Below are 19,371 nucleotides of genomic sequence, written 5' to 3'. Positions count from 1 at the left end.
ATTTTCCACTGATCCTCATCATTTTATATAGGTTCATCCACAATTCTTGCACATGAGTCAATGACAGTATTGAATGAGAAATACACACCACAAATCACATCTTCCTTGGAAAGAAACTAAAAGGAAAGGAACCTCAAACTTCATTTCACTTCACAGTCACCAGCCTGTGGGAAGAGATTACCTTCAATTATACCAGGCCTCTTTTCCTCACAGGAAACACCAATCAGCTTTATTCAGTTACAGGTTTTGTCACTGATAAATGTTTGTTTTCCTTGCAAGATTCGTGACCTTGTCCCTCACCTCCAATAAAATTCCTCACTCTTACCTGTGAGTTCTTTCGGCCTGGGAACAGCACTGACAGCACTGACGTTTTTAGTTACTGCTCACATGTTTAGACTGACCAAGGACTGTGAGTCTCATGCTCTGCTAGGGAGGAGGGGAAGCCGGGAGGAAGCAGAGACAGGACACCTGACCCAAACTGACCAAAGAGGTATTCCATACCACAGCACGTCATGCCCAGGATGTAACTGAGAGTTACCTGGAAGGGCTGGGATTGCAGGGTTGGACGAGGTACTAGTTGGTGCATGGTTGGGCTGGGGGGATGGAGGAGTTATCAGTCAGTGGGTGATGAGGTTTTGTATTCTCTTCCCTTGTTATTTCCTTTATTATTATTGGTGGTGTTTTGTGTTATACATTAGTTACTAAACCATTCTTATCTCAACCAGTGGGAGTTCCATTCTTCTGATTTTCTTCCCCATCCCTCTGAGAGCAGGGGGAGGGCAAGGGGGGGGGGGAGTGCGGTGCGTATGTGTGTGGGAGAGAGACTGTGTGCCTGGGTTTAAACCCGGTTTTCAATGTCAATCTTTTTTTCTGCTGGAAGGCACCAGACTGACAGTCCAGGAGATGCACTGCAGGAGTGTAGAACAGGATTTCTGAGTGGTTTTGAATGTCTTTCTTACCCATGGGGTACTGGGCTAAAACCAAGGCTTGAGACGTGGGAAGATCAATATAACAGAGGGAGAAATAACTCTCAATCAATTTTGGAAACAAGAAAAATATGTAATTCAAAGATTATTGAAAAGAACTACATGAAGGCAAAAAAAGCCACTAAGAATACCTGGGTGCGCTTGTGCAGGGGGAATAATGCAGCTTGAAGTCCCAGATACAGTCAGCTGGTTATTGCACTTGCTCCATCAGCTTCATCAGGGGACCCAGGCCAGCAGCACCTTGGCTGTTCAGGGGTGAGGAAGACCCCAAATCCTCTCTCCCACCAGCACTAAGGCTCTTTGTACCCCTGCTTAAATTCACAGCAGAGCAGAGGCTCAGATATGACTTGTCCTTATTTAGCACAAGGGCTTTGTTGACCAACAGACTGTCAGAGATTTATTTCACAGAATCCCAGCCTGGTTTGTGTTGGAAGGGTCTTTAAAGCTCGTCCAGATCCAATCCCCCTCCAACGGGCAGGGACACCTTCCGCTAGAGCAGCTTGCTCCAAGCCCTGTGTCCAACCTGGCCTTGAACACTGCCAGGGATGGGGCAGCCACAGCTTCTCTGGGCACCCTGTGCCAGCACCTCAGCACCCTCCCAGGGAACAGCTTCTGCCTAAGAGCTCATCTCAGTCTCCCTTCTGGCAGGTTCAAGCCATTCTCCTTGGCCTGTCCCTACAGGCCCTTGTCCAAAGCTCCTCCCCAGGTTCTTGTAGCCCCTTTAGGTACTGGAAGCTTCTCTGAGGTCTCCACACAGCTTCTCTTCTCCAGGATGAAAAGACCCAATATTATCAGCCTGGCTCCGTACGGGAGGTGCTCCAGCCCCAGACCATCCTCGTTGCCTCCCCTGTACTTGCTTCAGCAGCTCCGTGACCTCCTTGTGTTGCAGACGCCAGAGCTGTATCAAATCCTCTTGACCTTCCTGCAGTTCATCATTGAGAAAATGCTTATCAAGCAGGCAATGGAGACAGTGGTCAGTGCCTTATGTGAAGTCTGAGCCTCCTTTTTGTGGGCTCTACTTTCATTTAGCACAATAAAGACACAAAAAAACAAGGTGGTGTCTCAGGGCTGCTATTGAGGAGCTGATACTTATTTGGATGAAATATTGAATTCTCAGGCCACACTTAAAACCACCTGAGGCTCTTTGAAGAGAACCATTTGTTGTGCAGGTTCTCCATACCCTGCACTTGCTTTGTGATCTCCTTAACTGTAATAATGACCAATAGGGACCAATAATGACAAATAATGGCCAGTAATTACCAAATCCATGACCACCTGTTTCTTCCTTACCTCCACAGTACTGAAGAGCTCCAAATGTGCTTTCAAACCCTGCATAGATGTGGCAGCAGCTTTCGCTCCCACAGCCTCCTCAGAGCTGCCTTCACCTCCTTGTTCCTCAGGCTGTAGATGAGGGGGTTGAGGGTTGGGGTGAGGATGGAGTAAAACAGCGACACCAGCTTTGCCTGATCCCATGAGGATGCCTCATGAGGCTGGACATAGGTGAGGATCCCGGGTGCATAGAAGATGGTGATGGCAGCCAAGTGGGAGGTGCAGGTAGAGAAGACCTTCAGCCTCCTCGTGGCCAAAGGGATCTGCAGGACGGTGTGGAGGATGTAGGTGTAGGACACCAGGATCATCAGGAGAGAGACCATGGCATTAAACACACTGTTGTAAACCTGCAAGACCTCATTTGTGCTTGTGTCTGAGCAGGAGAGCTGCAGGAGGGTGGGCAGCTCACAGAAGAAGTGGTTGATGCTCCTGGCCTGACAGAAGGACAACCTCCCTGCCAGCGTGATGTGCACCAGGGAGGTGAGGAACCCGATGGTGTACACCAGCACCATCATGCCATAGCAACGCGCCCTGGTCATGGTAGTGGTGTAGAGCAGGGGCTTGCACACAGCTGTGTATCTGTCGTAAGCCATTACCCCATAGAGAAAGCTCTCACAGATAGCCAGAGCGAGGAAAATATACATCTGGGCAAAGCAACCCCAAAAGGAGATGTGGCTTCTCCCCAGCAGGAAGGTCTCCAGAGCTTTTGGGATGATAGCGGAGGAAAGGCAAAAATCCATGCAGGATAAGTGGGTCAGGAAGAAGTACATGGGGATGTGGAGGTGGGGGTCAGTGTTGATCAGCAGGATCATCGTCAGGTTCCCCAGCACCATGAAAACATAGAGGGATAAGAAGACTGTGAAGATGGTGGTTTGTAGCTCTGGGGCATCAGAGAAACCCAAGAGGATGAAGCTGTTTAGAACAGTGAGGTTTCCTGTATCTGTCATTTCAACAAGTTGATGGATTTGGATTGAAAAGAATCAGTGAAATACACCCCTAGAAGAGAAATAATGTGGAAGTTTAGTTGGAATATAATCCATAAAGTAAATGCAATGGAAAATGGTGCATTTGTAATGCTGTATTTCTGTGTGCAGCCCAAGATCTGAAGTCAGAGAAGTGAAGGAGCTAATTACAAAACCTGAAATTAAAAGAGAATAATTCCACCATGATTGATATACACTTCCCTAATGATACACAGGGAAACATCATGTCTATCAAAGTGTAATACAATAAAATCTAATAAATACATCTCAGAATGTGGAAAACAGAAAAGATTTTGTATTTTCTTCACTGATTTCTGGGAATTTTAAGGATTTTTTTTCTCCTTTTTGTATTTTTCAGAGTGGATCAGTGCTCTTCTGTAGCTTCTTTACTTGTGCTGCATTGTTTTCATCACAACACAAAGCCATGTACTTGAAATTTGCTTTTGGTTCTAAGTTTATCTGCTTTTGAGGGACCCTCACCCTGAATAATGTTAAGGGAAAGCAGTGGTCTTGTCTCCAGCAGAGCTCTGCTGTGATTGCAGTGAGCTTCCTACGACCAACCCAAATATCCACCTAAGGGTTTAAAATACAAAATACACCAAATATAAAGGAAAATTTTAAGGCTTTAGCTTGGATATTCTCATGCTAAAATATCGCTAAATCAGTTGTAGATGGGGTCAGGAATATTGGTGTTTTTGAAGCAAACCTACTAGGCATTCTAGGACACTTTTATTCACACCATGGGTTATCATGGGATGCTTTGGGTTGATGGGACCTTAAAGCTCACCCAGATCCAAACCCTCCCACGGGCAGGGACTCCTTCCACTAGAGCAGCTTGATCCAAGCCCCTGTGTCCAACCTGCCCTTGAACACTGCCAGGGATGGGGCAGCCTCAGCTTCTCTGGGCACCCTGTGCCAGCGCCTCAGCACCCTCACAGTAAAACACTTCTTCCTTTTCTCCAAACTGAATTTTCCTGTTTCAGTTTAAACCCATCACCCCTTGCCCTATCGCTACAGTCCCTGAAGAAGAGTGAAATTCAACATGCCATCATGCATGTGAGAGGCAGCATGACCAGGGTCAAACTGGACCCACCACCCATCAAACCCTTTTGTACCTGCTTGGTTAAAGAGGAAGGTGGTGGTGGATGCAGTGCCTGCAGCTCATCCTGGAGTCCATGCAATGGGTTGAAGGAGAGATGCTTGGGAGCAGGATGCTCCAGGCTGGCTGGTGAAGGGGCTTTATCTCACAGGAGGCATTACCTCAGAGGCTTGTGTTGTGCAAACTGTCCTCCCAAAGGACCCTCCTCCATCGGATAATTAGTTTGACTTGATCAGCAAAACAACCTCTCAATTCTTCTCTCCCCAAACTCCTTCTGGCTGCATCAGCACCTCCAAGACCAGTTCTCCTGCAGAGACCTACCCCTGAAGACAGGCCCAGGACAGTTTGCTTTGTATTTCCCCATCTATCACATACCTCTTCCTTTCAGTGTTTCCCTGAAGAAGCCCTTTACTTCCACAGGGATCATCTAATATTGCATTGAAGGGAGCTGAAAACAAGCACAACAAAGCATCCTCTCTGTGGATGGTTTGTGCTGGTCCTGGGGAGCCCTTTCCAGGGGACCCAGGCCAGCAGCACCCTGGCTGTTCAGGTGGAAGCAGGACCCCAGAACCCCCACCTAACAGCACTCAGGCCCTTTACACCCCTACTTAAATTTGCAGCAGAGCAGATGCTCAGACATGACTTCTCCCCATTTAGCACAAGGGCTTTGTTGACCAACAGACTGTCAGAGCTTTATTTCTTAGAATCACAGCCTGTTTTGTGTAGGAAGGGAGCTTAAAGGTCATCCAGTTCCAACCCTTGCCACGGGCATGGACACCTTCCACTAGAGTAGCTTGCTCCAAGCCCGTGTGTCCAACCTGGCCTTGAACACTGCCAGGGATGGGGCAGCCACAGCTTCTCTGGGCACCCTATGCCAGCGCCTCAGCACCCTCACAGGGAAGAGCTTCTGCCTAAGAGATCATCTCAGTCTCCCCTCTGGGAGGTTAAAGCCATTCCCCTTGGCCTGTCCCTACTGGCCCTTGGCCAAAGACCTTCTTCAGGTTTCCTGTAGGCCCCGTCAAACACTGGAAGCTTCTCTGAGGTCTCCACACAGCTTCTCTTCTCCAGGCTGAGCAGACCCAATGTTCTCAGCCTGGCTCCATATGGGAGGAGCTCCAGCCCTTGACCATCCTCGTTGCCTCCTCTGGACTTGCTCCAGCAGCTCCAAGTCCTCCCTGTGTTGGGGACACCAGAGATGTATCAAACCCTTTGGTCCTACCCTCAGTTCATAGAATCATAGAATCGTTAGGGTTGGAAAGGACCTTAAGATCATCAAGTTCCGAAGCCCCTGCCGTGGACAGGGACACCTCACACTAAACCATATCACCCAAGGCCTCGTCCAACCTGGCCTTAAACACTGCCAGGGATGGAGCATTCACAGTCTCCCTGGGCAACCCATTCCAGTGCCTCACCACCCTCACAGGAAGGAATTTCTTCCGTATATCCAACCTAAACTTCCCCTCTTTAAGGTTTAACCTGTTGCCCTTGTCCTATCATTACAGTCCCTAATGAAGAGTCCCTCCACAGCATCCCTATAGGCCCCCTTCAAATACTGGAAGCTGCTTTGAGGTCTCCACACAGGCTTCTCTTCTCCAGGCTGAACAGCCCCAACTTCCTCAGCCTGTCTTCATACAGGAGGTGCTCCAGTCCCCTGATCATCCTCGTGCCCTCCTCTGGACTTGTTCCAACAGTTCCATGTCCTTTTTATGTTGAGGACACCAGAACTGCACACAATACTCCAGGTGAGGTCTCACAAGAGCAGAGGAGAGGGGCAGGATCACCTCCTTCGACCTGCTGGTCACGCTCCTTCTGATGCAGCCCAGGATACTGTTGGCTTTCTCGGCTGCAAGCACACAATGAAGCCAGCTCATGTTCATTTTCTCATCAGCCAACACCCCCAAGTCCTTCTCTGCAGGGCTGCTCTGAATCTCTTCTCTGCCCAACCTGTAGCTGTGCCTGGGACTGCTCCGACCCAGGTGTAGGACCTTGCACTTGGCATGGTTAAACCTCATGAGGTTGCCATCAGCCCACCTCACAAGCGTGTCAAGGTCCCTCTGGATGGCATTCCTTCCCTCCAGCATATCAACCAAACCACACAGCTTGGTGTCATCGACAAACTTGCTGAGGGCACACTCAATCCCACTGTCCATGTCAGCAACGAAGATGTTGAACAAGACCGGTCCCAACACCGATCCCTGAGGGACAACACTCGTTACTGGTCTCCAGCCGGACATTGAGCCATTGACCACAACTCTTTGTGTGCGGCCATCCAGCCAGTTCTTTATCCACCGAGTGGTCCATCCATCAAATTGATGTCTCTCCAATTTAGAGACAAGGATGTCTTGTGGGACAGTGTCGAACGCTTTGCACAAGTCCAGGTAGATGCCATCAACTGCTCTACCCCTGTCCATCAGTTCTGTAGCCCCATCATAGAAGGCCACCACATTGGTCAGGCAGGATTTCCCCTTAGTGAAGCCATGCTGGCTGTCACCAAGCACCTTGTTGATTTTCATGTGCCTTAGCATGCCTTCGTGGAGAACCTGCTCCAAGATTTTGCCAGGCACAGAGGTGAGACTGACTGCTCTGTAATTCCCCGGGTCATCCATTTTCCCCTTCTTGAAAATGGGGGTTATATTTCCCTTTTTCCAGTCATTGAAACTTCACCTGACTTCCATGATTTCTCAAATATGATGGCCAGCAGCTTCGCAACTTCATTCACCAGCTCCTTCAGGACCCGTGGATGCATCTCATCAGGACCCATGGACACGTGCACGTTCAGATTTTTAAGATGGTCTCGAACCAGTTCCTCTCCTACATTGGGCCCAAGGTCTTCATTCTCACAGTCCCTGCATCTGCTTTCCGAGACTTGGGTGGTGCAGTCAGAGCCTTTGCCAGTGAAGACTGAGGCAAAGAAGTCATTCAGAACCTCAGCCTTCTCCAAGTCCTGTGTCGCTAGTTTTCCCGAGAGCTTCCTGAGGGAGCCTACGTTCTCCCTTGTCTGTTTTTTATTTGCTATGTACCTGTAGAATCCCTTCCTGTTTTCCTTAATACCCCTAGCCAAGTTTAATACTAACTGGCCCTTAGCTTTCCTAACCTAGTCCCTAGCTTCCCGGACAACATCCCTGTACTCTTCCCATGCCACCTGTCCTTGCTTCCACCTATTATAAGCTTCTTATTTCATTTGAATTTTCCTCAGGAGCTCCGTATCCATCCAAGGAGGTCTCCTGGCCCTCCTGCTGCACTTCCTTCTGGTTGGGATTCAACACTCCTGAGCTTGTAGCAGGTGATCCTTGAATATCAACCAAGAGTATTGGGCCCCCCTGCCCTCTAGGGCTGGATCCCATGGAACCTTCCGAAGCAGGTTCCTGAAGAGGCCAAAGTCTGCTCTTTTGAAGTCCAGGGCAGTGAGCTTGCTGCACACTCTTCTCACTGTCCTGAGGATCTCAAATTCAAGCATCTCATGATCGCTGCATCCAAGGCTGCCCTGGAGCGTCACATTTCCAACAAGCCCTTCCCTGTTGGTGAGCATGAGGTCAAGCATGGCACCTTTCCTTGTCGGCTCCTCTATTACTTGCAGAAGGAAGTTGTCTTCTACACAATCGAGGAACCTCCTGGATTGCTTGTGGTGGGCTTTACCGTCATTCCAACAGATGTCAGGGTGGTTGAAGTCACCCATAAGAACAAGGGCCTGCGAGCATGAGGCTTTTCCTATCTGTCTATAGAGTGCTTCATCCACAGGTTCTCCTTGATCAGGCGGTCTGTAACAGATCCCCACAGTAATGCCTCCCAGAGCTATATTCCCTTTAACCCTGACCCACAAACTCTCTGTGGACTGCTCACCTGCCCCCAGACAGAGTTCCATACTCTTTAGCCTATCCCTAACATAAAGGGCAACTCCCCCTCCCCGCCTGCCAGGCCTGTCCTTCCCAAAGCGCCTGTAACCTTCTATCGCAACACTCCAGTCATAGGAGCCATCCCACCATGTTTCTGTGATGCCTATTATATCATACCCCTGTAGACGTGCCCGCATCTCTAATTCCTCTTGTTTGTTCCCCATGCTACGGGCATTTGTATAGAGGCATCTGAGCCGAGCTCCAAATGAAGCCGGCTCATTGGCTGGAGCGCCTGGGATATCTCTACATTGCTCCAGGCATTTATTATAGGTTCTGGCAACTGACTGGGTGTGTTGGAATGGAATGATGCTCCCCTCCCCCAACACATCTAGTTTAAAGCCTTTTAATACCTGAGCTGGAGGAGATAACAGAAGTTAAGTGCACTGACTCTCTGTTAGACTCATCTGCCACACTGAGGGGAATAGTTCTCTCTGTGCTGGAACCTGACCAAAACTGCTAGTAGTGATAGGACAGAGGGGAATGGGTTAAAACTTAAATAGGGGAAGTTTAGGTTGGATCTAAGGAAGAAGTTCTTTACTGTAAGGGTGGTGAGGCACTGGAATGGGTTGCCCAGGGAGGTTGTGAATGCTCCATCCCTGGCAGTGTTCAAGGCCAGGTTGGACAGAGCCTTGGGTGACACGGTTTAGTATGAGGTGTCTCTGCCCATGGCAGGGGGGTTGGAACTGGATGATCTTAAAGTCCTTTCCAACCTTAACTGTTCTACGATTCTACTGACAGCAATGTGCCAGCTCAGCCTATTTTTGCTGTCTAGGACAGGACTCTCTGCCCCAGTCTGCTAGGGAAACCTCCTGAGACTCGAGTATCTCACTCAATGAGTTGTTGTGGGCAGCTGGGGATCCAGCAATGCTGTATCAGAGCTGGGGTGATGGATTCAGGGCTCCTGGGGTATCACACTCAGATGTGTTTAGTCTTTCTCATGGAGCAAATGGAATGCACAGTCCCTTTTTCTGCCTCCCTAATCAAATGTGATGACCAGTTTGCAAGTTCTTCACTTCTTCTCCAGTTTTCAAAGATTGGGTTTGGGTTTTTAAAAGAAAAGGTCTGATTTAGCCTCATGATTAAGAGATTTCTGAAGGGCTTTTGGATGCGTTTCTCTGCCTGTGAAGATTCACCAAGAACCACAGTTAGATGTTGCCTCAACTATCAAATCTTTATTGTTCTAGTGTCCAGCCTAACAGAGTACATGCAAGCCACATGGCATTGCTCTTCCCTATTTCACTCCATCTTTCCTCCTTCCCGCAGGGATGCTGCCATGCAATACAGTAACAGGGCTGAAGGCAACCACACCGCAGTGACCCACTTCATCCTCCTCGACCTGACAAGCGAGCCCAAGATGCAGACTCCTCTCTGTAATCTTCTTCATGATTTATCTCATCACTCTCATGGGCAACCTTGGGCTGATGGCACTGATCAAGACAAGCCCCCGGCTGCACACCCCTTGTACTTCTTCCTCTGCAATCTCTCTGTTGTTGATCTTTGCTACTCCTCTGTCTTTGCTCCAAAGCTGCTTCTTGCCTTCTTGGTGGAAAACAAAACCATCTCTTACCCTGCCTGCTTCCTGCAGCATTTCTTCTTCCTCATGTTTGTGACCACAGAGGTGCTCTTGCTGGCTGTGATATCTTATGACCGCTATGTAGCCATCTGCAACCCACTGCTCTACACGATTTCCATGCCCCACGGGGTCTATGTTCAGCTGGTGGCTGCATCATACATGGGGGAGGGGGGATTTTGAACTCCCTAATCCAAACCTGTTGCTTGCTGCTGTTGCCTTTCTGTGGTCCAAACACCATCAACCATTACTTCTGTGACACTAACCCTTTGCTGAAGCTCTCTTGCTCCAACAGCCACCTCAATGAGCTTTTGCTTGTAATTCTTCATGGGAGCATTTCCATATCTGTGCTGGTCCTCATCATCACCTTCTATGTATACATCCTTTTGTCCATCCTGAGGATTAGGTCTGCTGAAGGAAGGCACAAAGCCTTCTCTACTTGTGCCTCCCACCTCCTGACCGTTACCTTGTTCTATGTCCCTGCTGGGCTCAGCCACATGCAATCAGCTTCCAAGTACTCCCTGGAGACAGAGAAAGTCACCGCTGTGTTTTACACCCTCCTTGTCCCTATGCTCAACCATCTGATCTACAGCTTGAGGAACAAGGATGTTAAAGATGCCCTTAGAAAAGCAACAGCAAATAACCTCATTGCGAGCTGCTCATTGACCAACCTGGTCCCAGTCGGTTGATAGAACTCCTCCTCTTTCCCTTTTTAACTCATTTGGCGTCAGCTGTCTGGAGGAGGAAGGAACTGAATGTCTTTACAGGAGCAGGTACAGCACATCCTAACCATGCTTTAAAATCTGCAGAGGCTCGGTGATGTTAAGCATCCCCTCAATATAGGTCTCTGATAAATATTCTCTTGTCATCTCTTGGGTTTTGTTTTTTTTTTGGGGGGGGAAAGATGTGATATCATAGGAGGTGGCAAAAACAAGCCCATGAGGAATTTCCCTCTTCAGTTTAGCTTTAGAAGTTGCACTGATTCAAGCAGTGATTCATCCAGAGGCAAGTTCAAGGAGGGATAAAGGGTTTTGAGGAGGTACATCCAAAATACATCACTTTACTTTGGGCTAATGCAAGGAAATGCATAAAATCCCATTTGCTTCCAGAAGGATGTGCAGTGCAAAGTAAGGAAATGGGAGGAGAAGCAGAGCCACTGAGCTGCCAGAGGATGAGCATGGTAGGTGCTGTGATTGAGCATTGGGAAGATGCTAAATCTCTGTGTGACCAGAACATCCCAGGCTGGAGGCAGCAGAGCTGTGTCTGTCATCCTGCACCTTCCTTCCTACCACTGCAAACATCCAGCTCAGCCAAAGAGGTCTCAGAACTGTGTGGGTTGGAGGGAGCTTAAAGCCCACCTATTTCTAACCTCCTTGCTGTGGCCTTCATCTCATATCTGGTTTAGGAGAAGTAGCAGCTGAGAGTAGGATTTTCCCCTATTGCCAAGGATTTTAGTGTGATTGAATGTAATGACTTTAGGGAGAAGTATGTTTTTTTCCCCTATTTTCTTGTTGTGGGGCTGCTGTAAGTGATATTTCCTCCCCCCCAACTCTTCCCCAACACAACCTGTTAACTGAGAAGGTACCACTGAGGAATGCTGCAGAACTTCATGCTCTGCAAAGCAGAAATAACCAACTGCAACCTGTTAGAGACCTTTAGCAATAAGCTCTTTCTGTAGCAAATAGAGACCTGGATGCATTGCAGGATAGGGGGGATCATCTGCTACTTCATGGTACTTTGTACATGGCTGCACCCAAGTTAGTCCTGACGTTGTGTTTTTCATAGCTAAAAATAAAAGAGAAAGACTCCCAGCATCATTTCTGTTAGTTGGACATGTAAAATATGACTAAGCATACCCACTGTATGGTATACCTAGACTTCTAACTTCTTTTTTCCCCCTCAGAGGTAGGAGTTTGCATTTGGATGCCTGATGTAGAGTGCAACAAAATCTATCTGGAGCACCCAGTTGAACAGGGGTCATTTTCCCTAAGAGACAGACACAGACAAGGAGGGGGAGATGTTTATAACACTTAGTTTCCATTAGAGCTTGCCTTGTCCCTAGCTTGGACACCAGAGGATCTTGCCTCTCAATAAGAGTTGTTTGTGCTGTTTGCATGATGCAAGGTGCCTCAAGGGAGAAGCCAGGACCAGTTATTCCCAATGGGAAGGCGAGCTGGGAGCTGAAAGTGGCCACAAAACAGAGCACAGTCCCCGTGTGCCTGAGCACAGCAGCAGCTTCCTCTTATAGCCCAGGGGAAACTGAGAGTCAGGTTCATGGTCGTTACAGACCAGGAGCAAGCCCAGTTAAAGCACAGCCCTGGAAGTGGGCCAAGTGCCAGGACTGAGCTTAAATAGAGCCTGAGCCTATGGCAGAGGGTGTGTGAGAAGGACCCAGGTGATGCTGGCCATGGCAATTATTGTGGCTGCACTCCCTGATGTCTCAAGGAGAGGGGAACTGGGTTTTCCACCACCCAATGCCCTAAACACAGTGGCAGCTCTGCATTCAGCCTCCTCTGATGGATTCCTGTGTGCAGAGGATGAAAGAATGGAGCCGAAAGGAGCAAAGAGCTCCTTTATTGTGTTAATGAGAATCATCCCTCCTCAGTTATGCAAAATCATGGAATCATAGAATGGTTTGTGTTGGAAGGGAGCTTAAAGCTCATCCAGCTCCGACCCCAACACCTTCCACTGGAGCAGCTTGCTCCAAGCCCCTGTGTCCAACCTGGCCTTGAACACTGGCAGGGATGGGGCAGCCACAGCTTCTCTGGAAACCCTGTGCCAGCGCCTCAGCACCCTCATAGTGAAGAATTCCTTCCTTACATCCAGTCTGGATCCCCCCTGTTTCAGTTTGAACCTATCACCCCTTGTTCTTTTCCTACAGACCCTGATGAAGAGTCCCGCTCCTGCATCCTTGTAGCCCCCTTCAGACACTGGAAGCTGCTCTGAGGTCTCCACGCAGCTTCTCTTCTCCAGGCTCAACAGCCCCAGTGTTCTCAGCCTGGCGCCATCAGGGACGGGAGCACCTCCCGTATGAAGACAGGCTAAGAAAGTTGGGGCTGTTCAGACTGGAGAAGAGAAGGCTGTGTGGAGACCTCATAGCAGTCTTCCAGTATCTGAAGGGGGTCTATAGGGATGCTGGGTAGGGACTCTTCATTAGGGACTGTAGTGATAGGAGAAGGGTAACGGGTTAAAACTGAAACAGGGGAAGTTTAGATCAGATATAAGGAAGAAATTCTTTAATGTGAGGGGGGTGAGGCACTGGAATGGGTTGCCCAGGGAGGTTGTGAATGCTCCATCCCTGGTGGTGTTCAAGGCCAGGTTGGACAGAGCCTTGGGTGACATAGTTTAGTGTGAGGTGTCCCTGCCCATGTCAGGGGGTTGGAACTGGATGATTTTAAGGTCCTTTCCAACCCTAACTATTTTATGATTCTAGGATTCTATAGACACCAAAACTGTATCAGAACTGCAGGGGATACCAGAGCTGTATTGAACCTTTGGTCCTTCCCTCAGATCTTCAAGCTCGCTTGGGATGAACAATTATCAACCAGGCAATGGAGACAGTGGTCACTGCCTTACCTCAAGGTTGAGCCTCCTTTTTGTGGGAACTACTTTCATTTAGCCCAATTTAAACACAAACCACCATGGTGCTGTCTCAGTCCTGTTATTAAATAACTGATACTTATTTGGATGAATTATCAAAGACTCAGTCCACGCTTAAAATCACCTGAAGCTGTTTGAAGAAAACCATTTGCTCCCCAAACTCCTTCTGGCTGCATCAACACCTCCAAGACCAGTTCTCCTGCAGAGACCTACCCAGGTAGACAGGCCCAGGACAGTTTGCTCTGTCTTTGCCCATCTGTCATGGTTTAAACCCAGTCAGGTAACTTATTCACTCACTCCCAGTGAGTGGTGCCGAGCTGACAACAATCGAGGGCAGTCCCTCCCCCCCCCACCGGGGCTCTCCCCTTCCCCGCTCCCAGAGGAATGGGGAGGAGGATCAAAAGGGTGCAACTCCTATGGGCTGAGACAAGAACAGTCCAGCAACCAATGTACAACACAAATCACCACCACTACGATCAACTACAACAATGATAAGGGAAAATAACAAGGGAAGAGAATACGATACCACTGGCCAAGAAAACGAGTTCCACCCAGAAGCCCGTGTCCTTCCGGGTTAACTCCCAGGTACTCCCCACCCCGGACATGACGTGCTGTGGTATGGAATACCTCCCTGGCTAGCCCGGGGCAGGCACCCCATCTCTGCTTCCTCACAGCTTCCCCTCCTCCCTAGCAGAGCATGAGCCTCACAAAGTCCTTGGTCAGGGTAAACATCACTTAGCAACAACTGACAACATCGGCTTCACCAACACTGTTCCCAGGCTGGAAGTCAAAACACAGCACTGCACCAGCTACCACAAAGGAAAAACATGACTGCTACTGCTGAACCCAGGACATTATCCACCCCTTATTCCATACCATTCACATCGTGCTCAGATCCCACATTTTCAATACACCATCGCTCTCCCACATATATACATCCATATACATACAGACCAAGAGGAAAAAATCATTTTCTTAGTGCATGGGCCAATCCCTATAATGCTGCCGAGTCCATTCGGCCCATGATGTTCCAAGTTCATTCTCTGTTGGGATGATGGCTGGAGGGAAGTCAGGGCCAGTCGCTGGTGACCTGGAGACATCTAGTTGATGGGCTATAAAAGTATTACACAGCAGGCAACAGCATACAATTGAGTTCACTGGCTGTTTTCCCCTAAAATCAAATCCCCTTGAGGTATACATCGGACTTCCCCATCTTCCTGCATTACCCACCAAGTATATCCAGGTCCCTGAGCAAAAGCAATCCCACGTGTGGGTTTGCCTTTACCTGAAGCAAGAATAACTCAGACTGTCTTCCCCAGCAAATTCTTCATATGCACCACGGGAACTTTGTCCCCCTCTACAATATGTAAAAGTTCTGACTGGGCTGGGCCAGCCCTGTTGGCAGATCCTCTGGTGTTGACCAACCAGGTGGCCTTTGGTAAGTGTGTATCCCAGTGCTTGGAAGTACCCCCACCCATTGCTCTCAGTGTAGTTTTTAACAGCCCATTGTACCGTTCGATTTTCCCAGAGGCTGGTGCATGGTAGGGGATGTGATATACCCACTCAATGCCATGCTCTTTGGCCCAAATATCTATAAGGTTATTCTGGAAATGAGTCCCACTGTCTGACTCAATTCTCTCTGGGGTGCCGTGTCGCCACAAAATCTGTTTCTCAAGGCCCAGGATAGTGTTCTGGTCAGTGGCATGGGGCACAGCGTATGTTTCCAGCCACCCGGTGGTTGCTTCCACCATGGTAAGCACATGGCGCTTGCCTTGGCGGGTTGGTGGCAGTGTGATATAGTCAATCTGCCAGGCTTCCCCATATTTATACTTCAACCATCGTCCTCCATACCAAAGAGGCTTTAACCGCTTGGCTTGTTTAATTGCAGCACATGTTTCACACTCATGAATAACCTGGGCAATAGTGTCCATTGTTAAGTCCACCCCTCGATCACGGGCCCATCTATATGTTGTATCTCTGCCCTGACAGCCTGAAGTGTCATGGGCCCACCGGGCCAAAAATAATTCACCTTTATGTTGCCAATCTAAGTCCATCTGAGCCACTTCAATCTTAGCCGCTTTATCCACTTGTTGGTTGTTCTGGTGTTCCTCAGTGGCCCGACTCTTGGGTACATGGGCATCTACATGACGTACCTTCACCACCACGTTCTGCGCCCTGGCAGCAATATCTTTCCACAGTGCAGCAGCCCAGATGGGTTTACCTCTGTGTTGCCATTGTTTCAACCACCCCCTCAGGGCATTTGCCACCATCCATGAGTCAGTATAAAGTACAGGCCACTTTTCTCGTTCAGCAATGTTCAGGGCCAGCTGGATGGCTTTCACCTCAGCAAACTCGAGGCTCGATTCACCCTCTCCTTCAGCAGTTTCTGCAACTTGTCGTCCAGGACTCCATACAGCTGCCTTCCATCTCCGATGCTTTCCCACAATACGGCAAGAGCCATCAGTAAACAAAGCATACTGCTTTTCACTTTCTGACAGTTTATTATCTGGTGGGGCCTCTTCAGCACGCACCACCTCCTCCTTTGGTGACATTCCAAAATCTTTGCCCTCTGGCCAGTCCATGATGACTTCTAGAATGCCTGGACTTCTGAGATTTCCTATTCGAGTTCGTTGTGTAATTAGCGCAGCCCATTTACTCCATGTAGCATCAGTTGCATGATGTGTAGAGGAGACCCTGCCTTTGAACATCCAGCCCAGCACGGGCAACCGGGGTGCCAGGAGGAGCTGTGCTTCAGTGCCAATCACTTCCGAAGCAGCTCGAACCCCTTCATAGGCTGCCAGTATCTCTTTCTCAGTTGGGGTATAGCTGGCCTCAGATCCTTTGTATACCCGACTCCAAAAGCCGAGGGGTCGACCTCGAGTCTCTCTGGAGCTTTCTGCCAGAGGCTCCAGGTAGGACCGTTCTCCCCAGCTGCAGTGTACAGTACATTTTTACATCTGGCCCGGTCCGGACTGGTCCAAGGGCTACTGCATGAACTATCTCGCGTTTAATTTGCTCAAAGGCTTGTTGTTGCTCAGGGCCCCATTTAAAATCATTCTTCTACCGGGTCACATGATAGAGAGGGCTTACAATTGAACTGTAATTTGGGATGTGCATTCTGCAGATCCCCACAGCACCCAAGAAAGCTTGTGTTTCTTTCCTATTAGTTGGTGGAGACATTGCTGTTATCTTGTTGATCACATCTGTGGGGATCTGTCTACATCCATCTTGCCATTTTATTCCCAAAAATTGAATCTCCTTTGCAGGTCCCTTGACCTTACAGATGAAGGGACAATGTCAGATGAATTCCAGCTTCTGTGCCTGTAGTCAGCTGTGCAAACACACACTAGCACTGAATAACTACTGCTTTCAATAATGTGCCTAAAACCAGAGGTCCTAACATACATATACTTGTAATTAAGGCTTTTAGGTGCACGTCCAACCCTTCAGTGTTTGCTCATGCAAAAGAGAAAACTCAATGAGACAATGCTTTTACTGGGAAGACTTATGACAATGAATCTAATCAAACTGTGTTAGGCTGTAGCAGATGGTGACCCTACATGCATTTGTCTTCAGCCTCTACCTCCAGTTCTGCCACATGAAATTCAAATTAAAGAGTCTTAATATATGAGCAATTTCATGTGACACTGAGATTGAGATTTCCCATTCATAGAAGTTAGGGAATGCAAGGAAGTGTTCAAGGCCGACTTGGACGGGACATGGAGCAATCTGCTCTAGTAGGTGCTCCTCTTGTGGACAGGGGGTTGGAACTGGATGAGCTTTAAGGTTGTTTCCAAACCATTCCATCATTCTCCGATAGAAGAGCACAACAAATCTTCTCAATACAAAATTTACTCTGCTTTTCTCTTTTGTGTGTGCAGCTGTGTTTTGGAACAGAGAGCAATGCCAGCATCATGGAAGCCCTTCTCTTAGCCCATGATCAAGACCCCACACTGCAGCTATGAAAGAGCCACTGGGATCCATGTCTCCAGTTGCTTCACCATGGAAGAGAGGAACCACAGTTCAGTCACCAGCTTCATCCTCCTGGGGCTTACCACTGACACAAGGCTGCAGCTTCTCTTGTTCATGGTGTTCACCTTTGCCTACATCACCACCCTGTTGTGGTTCAAACCTAGCCAGACAGCTTGTTCACTCACTCCCCCCACTTCTTTCATTCTCCCTACTCCTGGGGGGGGATGGAGAGGAGAATCAAAAAGAATGCAACTCCCCCAGGTTGAGATAAGAACAGTTTAGTAACTAAGGTATAATACAGATCACTACTGCTACCACCAATAATCACAATGATAAAGGAAATAACAAGGGAAGAGAATACATCACCTCACCACCAACAACCAGTAACTAGCCCCCCCCCAGCCCAACCAAGCACCGACCCATACCTCCTCCAACCCTGCAGTCCCCCTGCATGCAGACTACTAGCCCTTCCAGGTAACTCCCAGTTACATCCTGGGCATGACGTGCTGCGGTATGGAATACCTCTTTGGCTAGCTTGGGTCAGGTGTCCTGTCTCTGCTTCCTCCTGGCTTCCCCTCCTCCCTGGCAGAGCATGAGGCTCACAAAGTCCTTGGCCAAACCAAAACATCACTGTTATCAGCTCTGTTCCCAGGCCAAAAGTCAAAACACAGCACTGCACCAGCTACCAAGAAGGAGAAAAATGACTGCTACTGCTGAACCCAGGACACACCCTCGTGAGCAACATCACCCTCATAGTGGTGATATGCCATAGCTCACGCCTCCATACCCCAATGGACTTTTTCACTGGCAATTTGTCCTTCCTGGACCTCTGGTATTCCTGTGTCTACACCCCCAAGATCCTTCTGAACTGCATCTCTGAGGACAAGAGCACCTCATTTGCTGGGTGTGCTGCTCAGTTCTTTGTCTCCGGTGGCTTGGCCTGCACCGAGAGCTACCTGCTGGCAGCCATGGCCTATGACAGGTACGTGGCCATCTCCAACCCACTGCTCCATGCTGCAGCCATGACCAAGAAGCTCTGCATAGGACTGGTGGCCACCTCCTACCTCAGTGGCTTTGCCAACTCTACCCTCATTGCCAGCTACACGTTCACCCCCAGCTTTTGTGACTCCAACGTCATCGATGACTTCTTCTGTGACCTGCTCCCACTGGTGAAGCTCTCCTGTGATGTGACAGACAGCTACCAGTCCCTCCTCTACTTCATCCTGACCTTCAACACCATCCTCCCTTCTGCACTCATCCTCAGGTCCTATGTCTCCATCTCGGTTGTTATCCTGAGGATGTGCTCAACTGAGGGGCAGTGCAAAGCCTTCTCCACCTCTGCCACCCACTTCACCACCATCACCCTTTCCTCTGCACTCGTCCCAGTTCCTCCTATGTGCTGGAGAGGGACAAGGTGGTATCTGTGCTTTACATGGTGGTGACTCCCATGCTGAACCCCTTCATCTACAGCCTGAGGAGCCAGGAGGTGAAGGAGGCACTGAAGACACTGCTGAAGAGACAGACAGCTTCCTAACAGAAGAAACCCAGGGGGTTATGTCCCTAATGATGCACACAGCAAGAAGCGCACAGACCTTGTCTTGCTTGTGCCTTCCTTTGTTACTTATCACAGTCTATGCAGGAGCACAAGCTCTCCTGATCTTGAAGTGCATCATGAGGGACAGGAGATGGCACTGTGCGGACAGACCTCCTCTCCTTCCCACCTCTCCCCATATGCAATATATATCTGTTATAAAATGGGATGTTAGCAGCAGTTGGGATTGTTGCACATCACCTTTGCACTGTGCTTTATCTGAATTAAACATTCATTACTCATGCCCAAAAAAGTAGCTCAGCGGGAGCTACATGTGTCAGAGAATCATGGACAGCTTTGGGCACAAAAGTACAGTAAGATCATCCAGTCCCAACCCCCAGTGACGGG

General features: G+C 48.9%; 1 protein-coding gene and 2 pseudogenes across 1 annotated transcript; 2 read left to right on the top strand and 1 right to left on the bottom strand.

The window, feature by feature from the left end:
- Nucleotides 1-2,413: 2,413 nt before the first annotated feature.
- Nucleotides 2,414-2,908, bottom strand: LOC133282441 (olfactory receptor 5A2-like; the record flags this gene model as incomplete). The annotated part of the gene is made up of 1 exon (XM_061478443.1): nt 2,414-2,908. A coding segment is annotated over exon 1 (495 nt), but the record flags the coding sequence as incomplete, so codon positions are not given.
- A 6,655-nt stretch (nt 2,909-9,563) lies between these two features.
- LOC133282440 (olfactory receptor 5J3-like) lies at nt 9,564-10,549 on the top strand (annotated as a pseudogene).
- A 6,913-nt stretch (nt 10,550-17,462) lies between these two features.
- Nucleotides 17,463-18,966, top strand: LOC133282391 (olfactory receptor 9G1-like; annotated as a pseudogene).
- Nucleotides 18,967-19,371: the final 405 nt, after the last annotated feature.

Source organism: Pezoporus flaviventris, unplaced genomic scaffold (assembly GCF_033815535.1).
Source record: "Pezoporus flaviventris isolate CSIRO_AGI_PZ_B2104156 unplaced genomic scaffold, CSIRO_AGI_Pfla_v1 ptg000123l, whole genome shotgun sequence".
Lineage (NCBI taxonomy): Eukaryota > Metazoa > Chordata > Aves > Psittaciformes > Psittacidae > Pezoporus > Pezoporus flaviventris.
The sequence above is the reverse complement of the archived record's forward strand: the minus strand, read 5'-3'. Positions and strand labels throughout refer to the sequence as shown.